The sequence below is a fragment of the Schistocerca piceifrons genome, chromosome 1 (assembly GCF_021461385.2).
Source record: "Schistocerca piceifrons isolate TAMUIC-IGC-003096 chromosome 1, iqSchPice1.1, whole genome shotgun sequence".
Classification (NCBI taxonomy): Eukaryota; Metazoa; Arthropoda; class Insecta; order Orthoptera; family Acrididae; genus Schistocerca; species Schistocerca piceifrons.
The window spans coordinates 354970135-354979274 of record NC_060138.1 but is presented as its reverse complement, the minus strand read 5'-3'; the positions used below and the strand labels follow the sequence as shown (position 1 = coordinate 354979274).

General features: G+C 38.7%; 1 protein-coding gene across 1 annotated transcript; it reads right to left on the bottom strand.

The window, feature by feature from the left end:
* Positions 1–7107: 7107 nt before the first annotated feature.
* Positions 7108–8920, bottom strand: LOC124790442 (ataxin-7-like protein 3). The gene has a single exon (XM_047257785.1). It carries the CDS (start codon positions 8748–8750, stop codon positions 7749–7751), a length of 1002 nt encoding a protein of 333 aa, XP_047113741.1. The 5' UTR covers positions 8751–8920; the 3' UTR covers positions 7108–7748.
* Positions 8921–9140: the final 220 nt, after the last annotated feature.

The following is a 9140-nucleotide window of genomic DNA, read 5'->3' as shown; positions in this document are numbered from 1 at the left end:
TACTTTCTCCAGGTTGCAAATGTTAGACCCCATGACATTCACCGCAGACATGTTACCCGTTATGGCGTTATGGCATAATGTTCAAAAATGGGAGAACAGATGTTCATGATGAAGAGAATCAGGATGACTGCACTTCTTCACAGATGCTATTAACCAAAAGGTGGATTGCATTGTTTGAGAGAATTGGCAACTTAGCGACTTGCATGAACAATGTCAGGGAGTGGCTTGTTCAGTTGTGCACAAAATTGTAATTCAACACTTAGGGTACCACAAGATATGTGCACAGTGTGTGCCACACATGCTCTCAGGTGACCACAAAGCTGTGGGAATGGGAGCTGCATTAGCTTTCTTGGAGCATTGCAAAAGAGATGGTAACATGTTCATTGACTAGGTTGTTATTCGAGATGAAACATTGTTTTCCCATAACGCCCCTACAATAATGTGACGGTTTTAGAGTGATGCCATCCTCAGTTGTCTCAGAAGCCACACAAGTTTAAAAAACTGCTTCAACTCAAAAACTGATGGCTTCTGTATTCTGAGATAGCTAATCCTACTCCTTGATTTAATGCCCTGAAACACAACAATCAGTTGTGATACATACTTTGCAACCCTTGAATGTCTTCATCAGGCTATCCAGAATACAGTGCATGTCCGCATACTGCCAGCAGACACAAGCCTTGCTGCATGAGAAATTCCGGTGGGGCATATCAGAGCATCCTCCCTATGGTTGTGACTCGGCACTGTCAAACTTTTTCCTGTTTCCAAAACCAAAGGAGCACCTTGCTGGTAAAGGCTTCACAAATTAAGACGACCTCGAGGATGCTGTCATGACATGGTTGAACAGGCAGGCAGCCACATAGTATGAAAAGGGTATACACCAACTGGTGTGGAGGTACACATACCTTAATGTCAAAGACGACTGTGTGGAATAGTAGATAAAGTATGTGCCAAAACATGTATATTCAGCTTCTGTATTATTGTTAAAGAATATCTTGGTATGTTGAAACATTCTTTACTTTCTGGATGGCTTTTTTTTTATCATCCTACTCCAAAAGTATCTGTATGCAGAAGAACACATTGAATCTTGAACTTCCTGATTTGAAGAGAGAGGGGAGGTGGAGGCTGTAAGAGAGACGAAATGTATGGACACAAAAGCAAGCATTACTCATCAAAGCTGTGTACCCACCCATAACAGAACTAACTTGGTAACATGATTAGATTCATCTGTGTTCCAGCTTAAAGCAGTGCACGTTGTTACATTGCTGTGCAAGCATGGAAAGCCCTGGTGGAAAATTCCTTCATGGTCAGCTATGATTTCTTGCAGTTTATGTCATTTAATTTACTAGTGGTGAAAGAGAAAGCAGTGACAGTGCTGACAAGAAACACAACAGAATGAGGAGGCAAAATCTTAAAGTTAAATAAGTTGACAGTTTGCAAATTACAGCAGGAGGAGCGTAGTGCTCAGCAGAATACAATCAAGTATCGCCCTCCAAAGAGTGTACCCAAGATCGAGGCTGGGTGGTGGGGAAGTAATTTACTCTGAATGACAAATCCGCTTCTCAAAAGAAATGGGGGAACATGACTTTGGGTGTCTGCAGTACTCCATTGAGCAACAATTGAGGACTGGGTATGTTATCAAATTATACCTTTATCTTTCACAAATACAAGAAAACATCATTATGTCCTTGATCTTTTACAAAAAAAGAACTGAAATGTCCAACAGGTTTCGAAAACAAAGTGGAAACAATCATTCATCCTGTCATTGGACTTCGAGAGCTTGCCTTTGAGAGTATGTCCTCCATAAGCATTTATCATTTCCTGAAACCTGCGTATAAGTCTGTGAATGTCACCCAGTGGTATCCATTCCATTTTTCAGGGAGTGTTCTTTGATGGAACAGCACAACCGTAAACACAACTGTCAAGCATGTCCCACACATTCACAATCGGGTTTAGGTCGGGACCCACTGCAGGCCATTCTGTTACTTCAGTATCCAGGCTTTGGAAAACATTTCTGCTGTTGCCTGCCACATACGTCCGACATTAGAAGGAATTCAGGGCCATCACCATATGCAGAAGCCACCACTTGGTACAACAGGATCTGTTCAATGTACTGCCTGATGGTAAGGCAACCACAGACAACGAAAAGATCCGTATGGCTGTCAACACTGAAGCCTCCCTACAACATCACAGAACCTTTAAAATCTGTCAATTTCCTGGACAACAATTAGCAGGTACCGCTCACTAGGGTCTCCGCACGTGGACACTGGCATCTCCTTGCGTCAGAGGACATCTAGACTTGTCTGTGAATAACAGGTTTCATCAGAGATGAAGTTGCCAGTTGACTTGGGAATGGCAGAACTGATGGTGAGCTGCAGGACATTGTCACATCAAGTAGGGTCTCGAACAGGGTGTCTGGGTTGTAAGGTCCTTTCTCATAACCTGTCCATTACAGTCTTATCGGACAAAGCGGCTCAAATGGCCCTTCTAACATCATTTTGCAATGTTCTGGCGATATCCATACGATACCGCAATGCAGAAATGGTCTGGTATCGGTCTTCACTTGATGTTGTAATACATCAGCGACGTTGTCTAACTTTCCTTGTCTACTGACCTGTGTCCCTATAGTATGTTCACAACCTGTGGATGACACATGAAGAAGTATTGACATCTGCAGCACCAAGGCCAAAAGTCCATCCTTTTCGGATCAGTGCAACTTACATTTGAAATGCATATCCTTGGTTGAACACAACATCCAAAAACGACAAATGCCACCTGTTTACCTCACTAGGAAACACTGGGACATTGGTACTCACTTCCTTCTGAGGGGTCACCTGATACTTAATGCATAACACAGACAATAGATGAGAAATGATTTTAATTTACATTGAAATTGTAACTCTCAAGCCAAGCAATATGAACACAGGTACCACCTGTATCAAAGTAAATGCTATGTACCAGATTTGACAAAGTATTCCCCTAATTCTTTTGAATAGCATAGTTTTGAGATTTCACCACAAATGACTGAGTACATTTGCTACTTACTAGTTAGCATTCAGGACACATTCCGACTTTCTCCAAATTGATACATCTGTCTGACGAGGCAGGGTGCTAGTTTGGTTTGCGAAGTTACAGTTTTTTGTATGGTGGTGGTGATGACACAGCTGTTTTCCCCTGCCCCCCCCCCTCTGGCTACACCCTTGGATCTGTCTCAAAGATAAAGAAGTGCACACAACAGATATCCTACTGACAGTGGGGACCAATATGTTGTTTATTTCTGTAGCACTATGATCAATACAGTGAAATACCAACTTTGTCGACAACTGGAATGCAAGAATGGCAAGGAAATTCTGAGAAAAACTGATCTCTCTGGTAGATGTGGTTTTAAAAGACAAGACAAGGATCTCACATATTTCAGTAGAAATTCTGGAAACACCCATTTCATAGAACTGATGTTATATATTAAAAGCACAGCCCATAAAAGCCAAGTACATGGTTAGAGGCCTAAGACTTCGAAAAAGTGAAACCCAACCCAAAGTCAGTGAAGTCAAGTGCATTCAGACTGATGGTTTCTTTATCAGGCAGAACTCATAATTGCAATTCGGATAAGGAGGACTCAGTCACAGAAAGCAATACTGCTTGACTCATCATTTATAACAGTGCAACCTGATTTAATTTGCAGCGGTCATAAGTGTGTACAGAAATGTGGATTATCACTCTTTTAGTAACAACACAAGAAGAGAGAAATTGATCCATTAAAGAAACATTTTTACAAAGCATTATTGTCTGCTATATTTTGTACGGTATGTCATCACAACCACCTCATATTAATAAAGTGGGGTGAATCAGTACACTGAACAGAAGAATCAAAATATTTATTGACTGAATTATCAATTTCTGTTTGTTTGACTCCAGAAAGCTGAGTGATTTAAATTTGTTTACAGTAAGGTGAGTGGTATCTTATCAGAGACACAGTTTCCAGGAAAGACTGTGAAAACCACTTTCTTGTTTCATTCATGACATTCCATAGATTTAATAAAAAAAAAAGAACCTCTGGGAATGTGGAATAAGTCATAATTATGCATTAACAAAAATGAAGAAATTGCAAGAATAATATTTATACTGTATTAATAACAAACTATCACAATACTGCCGATATTCTGATAGCTGCTGTTTACCTGATACCGATAGTTTAATATTAACTTGATTACAAAGGTATTTTTCAAAGAAAATTGTTCTCTACATCTGTAAACACTGAACCCTATTACAAAAATTTTACTACTTGTCATGTGGCATTGGAGCAAACTTACAGCTACTTGTCATGTTGTCAGAAAAATGTTTGTCATTGAATTTAAGTAATTGAGTTATATGAATGGACAAGTATACCTGTCATTTGTAGATGTATACTTAGTAATATTGTAAGAATGTTTATGTACATTCAGCTGAACAGAGCTTTTATTGTTATATATATTCAGCGGATAGGCCGTGACAGGCAAGTCATGGCTATATATACTGCCAGAAAAAAAACCCTTCAGGATTACAGAAAATATGTCAATTCACAGTGAAACTATTTGCCTATATTGCAGCTTCTTTTCCATCACAAAGTAATATTACAGGGATCATAAAAGAGTAGAACTTTCCCCAAATTGAGAAATAAACAAAATGGTAGAAATTCTTAGAACTGTTTGCCACCTTTTTTTCTGAGTAAGAAAGTATATGTGTGAAATCTGTCACTTTAATGTGAACAAGAAATAAAAAGCTGTTTCTCTCATGGTTTGCATTCCAGTAGTCAATTACCAACAAAGATTCTGAATTGACCAGCAACCAGGATCACAATCTTTCAGAATATTGCACATTCTTCAGACCAAAGCAGGACCATAAAATACTGACAATGTCTGAAGACAGATGTTGTAAACTTAAATGGTTTAAAGAGAATAAGTACTGGGAGTATTAAAAAGAACAGGAAATATAGTGTGTTTCACATGTCAATAGATTACTAAGGTATGAATGGGGAGTTGGATAGAATAGCTGTTTTCACACTCACCTTGATTTTTTGGTCCACCAACAGAGACAAGTTACTTGGTTCACCATCACATCTTTAGAAGCAGCTTATTTTAAACAAGACAAGGTGATCCACATAAAAGACGGGAGTGGCGGTATTTTGTTTGCAACTCATTCCGTTTCACACTATCTTGGTTAACATTAAGATACTGATTGTAAAATTTATAGGCTGTACAAAATTCCACACATTTACAAATTTTTGATTCTATTAAGGCAAAGTTTGTGAAGAGCTCATCGGTGAATTATAGCACTTTGGTGTACATCCTGGAAAAGCAGTGATCTGCTTTAGGCATCACATAATTAAAAGGTTCCTGGTACACAGAAAAATATAATGCTTTAACACAGCAGCAAGCATATTCTGCCATTGATTTATGTTTTGCTCCTTTATTAGTGACTGGTACAACAGCAACTGAAAAGGAGATGAGTAGGAGGTTACCAAAGGATACTCAGCAGTCAACTGAGTTATCTAGCCGTCAATTGAAAGGTAGGTGTCAAAGCACACTTAGCAAAACCAGCTGCACCGTGTATGTTCTATATTCAGATACAGTTAGTCATGGACCACCTGGCTTTACAAAGCTGCGCGACATTCTTTCACATATCAGAAAAACAAACAGCCCAGCTATCCCTACATGTATTGAGCATTGCAAATCAAGGGCTGTTGATGTTAGTCTCTCTTACACAGCAAGTGTTAAACATTATCTGATCGGAGACTATCACAGCATAATTTCATGGATCTAGTAGATATATGTTTCAGGTTATCACACTGGAATCACTGAGATAATTGATGGGAATGGTATATATCTTGAGTGATACACATACTGGACAGGCTAGTTTTTATTTAAATAAGTGAGCTACAAGAATATATCAAAGTCACCTGAGAGCCAGGCTCTCTTATTCAAGAAAACTTGTCTGAGGAACAGAACCCTGAAACAATGGGAGATGATCACAAGAATCTACATTTTTATTGGAATGTAATGCTAACCTGCACAGGGAAGCTCTACATGTTCGTATCAATGATTAGTATGAATTTTTTGGATACAGAAAGTTTACCATTCATTTGCAGTGCAGTTTTCTGCGATTACTCTACCTTTCACAGAGAGGTTTCTTTAAAACTCGTGAGACATTTGTCCACAAAAACCATCAGTATGTCTGTCTTCCCTTAAATGATTACTAGAAGATACTTTATTTACATGCAGTGGCAATTTTTATCAAATTAAACCTCATGATACAAACTAAAGTAAATGCTTTTCCACAGCAACAGCTGTGTCCATAAACAATGTAAACTGCTTAATTGTGTCTCGTGCTTTTACTATTTTTATGCCCTTTGGTGTCATTAATGCTTTGAAATTTATGACAGGCCAAATTAGCTTTGTGGTGAACCCTACATAACCACAGGTTATGTTCAGTGCACATATAAATGACAACAAATTGTTTTGCAATCAACACACATAAAAAGTGAAGAACCCACACCATTCAGTTCTCTAACGTAAATAGTAAATAATTTTCAAGATGGAGAGGCACAAAGCACAGGGTTTGCCACAGTTCCTGCAACATACAGAATACCAACAGATTTCTAACAACTGAGATACTTAAGCAAAAAGCAAGCATAGATAATACTGATATATTTTAACATCTTATATTTCTCATGTAACTGTAGATGGAACATGTTGCAAAACTGTCAAATACACTATATGTAAACAATCACTTATTCTGATACTATTAATACATGTGGTAGACAGAAAATATTTTTGACAGTATCCCTTTTGCATACTAATGGCAGGAAGACAACTGTATGGCTGCATTGTGGTATTACCAAATGTGAAGTTTAGTTTTTGGAAAATGATAAAAGAAAGGAGGCTCTTCTGTTGTCCTGATAGTACTTACACATTAGACGAACACCAAAGCACACTGACATCAATGCTACAAAAACTTGATGCACTGTTATTTGATATACATAACTGTACTCACACAAACATCACAGCACACTGATACCAATCCTACAAAAACTCTATGCTTTTTTTTATTTTTTCAGTAAGAATGAGAAAATAATTCAATTTTCATGTCATTTTAATTTTTTTTTAAACTTGTGTAACATTTTTTAACTTATATGACACAATCTTCAGATTTACAATGCACTGGAGGAGGATGAGGAGGCAGTTGCAGGAAGGAATAATATTTAAGAGTATGTAAGTAAATTATCATCATAGATTTAGACTCTCTCACTAATAAAATCAGAGTTTCAAGTATGTTTCTACCCATTTAAAATCAACAATTTACTACAAGAGCTTATTTAAAGATTCTCACAAAATTAGAGAACAAAAATTTGCACTTCAAAGACACAGACTGATGTCTTCACAGGGTACAAGAATGTACCCTAAACTTTTTTTTACATAGTTTAAAGAGACTAAAAATGTTCAAGATCAACTTAATTACCATGGGGAAAAAAACAAACACTTTCATAAGACAGTGAAACCATATACCCTCCACTTTTATATGGCTTTTGATTTGGAACAATCAACTAAAATATATTAGTTTTCAAAACAAGTGGCTATCAACATGTACAAATGATTAATCTTTATGAAAAGTTTTGTATAAAGGAGCTGCACACTTTCATGGAGCACTAATGTGTCTTCTTTTATATGTTTTGCCCAAATCTATATGTACCATTACAATACTGTTAAATAACATTTTTACAATTCGGCATGAGAATTATGGAAACTAGGAGATCCTTTGTGATTTTTTGAACTTTTACTTTTGGACTTCGGTATTTTCTCCCTCTTTTTGGATGAGGACGAACTTGTTGAAGCTGAGTCTGCTGGTGACGACGTATTTGAATGTTCTTGTTCCCAACCGCGACCCACAGACTCTCTCATACTATGTCCATCACCTTCGTCACCAATATCCCCGTCCACACACAGTTCTGGCCCACCATTCATTTCTGGTTCCTGTTGCTGAATTAATGATGCTCTCACTAAGCGTCTCTGTTCATCAGTATGTTGCGGGCACCTCATTGACCTAGTGCAAAGCTTTCTTGTATGCTCTGATATAACACCACAAATCTGAGTCAGCAACGTCTTTTTCTCTTCGTTTGTCATACCATCATAGCTCATGTGTGAGCCTACGTCGGAGCTGACACTGGTTTCCGAGCTGACGTCTCCGTTGCGCATCGCCTTGGGATTTCTGGATCTTTTTGTACCATTGCGATCACGCTTCTTGCGTCTCCTATCTGAACCTACGGTCCAGTCCGCGTCATCATCGTCATCACTCATCATACCACCGTAACCCACGCTCTCTTTACTATTGTTCGCTATCCTTCTGCTCGCAATTCTTGAACTATTTCGGCCCATACCCATACATTTTTCAAGATGTGGTGCAAATCTTAAAGCTGCGAGGCTACGTTTACAGCTTGGGCAGGTGCATTCCTGCGGTTTCTTGATTGGTTGCTGGCCGAAAATATCCAAATCGGGCGCATCTACAATTCGAAATTCGTTCGCATCCTCCTGTATCGCTTCTTCAATTTCGTACAACCCGGTCTTAACAGAGCGGTGCACTTCGAACACAACACCAAGGATAACTTCCTCCAGTAGACTTTCGAAGACGTTTTCTGATGCTGCCTGAAGGTTATCTGGGTTGCTGAAGAATATTTTAAGCTTTCTATCAAGTTCGTTTTCAACTTCTTCAAAGGATGACATGACTGTAACACTAATTTCGTTCGCAGAACTCCTACCCAACACAGACGCTTTACAACTATGAACTAACAGTTGTCACACACTCACGTCACACTCTGACAACCTTACACCACGGAGCGCAGCTGACACTGAAATATCCCTAAGAACCTCGTTGAGATACGGTGGTCAAGTAATATCTTTGACACTACATCAATTCAATTCTGAGCGTGGCACAGTCTAATATAACAGTCGCGACACTTCGCCTCGATTTTGTTCCCTACAGCGCCAGCAGCGCCCCAAGCGGCTGGTAGGTTACACTGTGAGTTCGGCGCGATCGTGAAGGAGAATAGTGGTTGTTTATTTTGATTTTTACAATGGCTTTTACTGGCGGGAGCGTTTGTAGCGCAATAAATT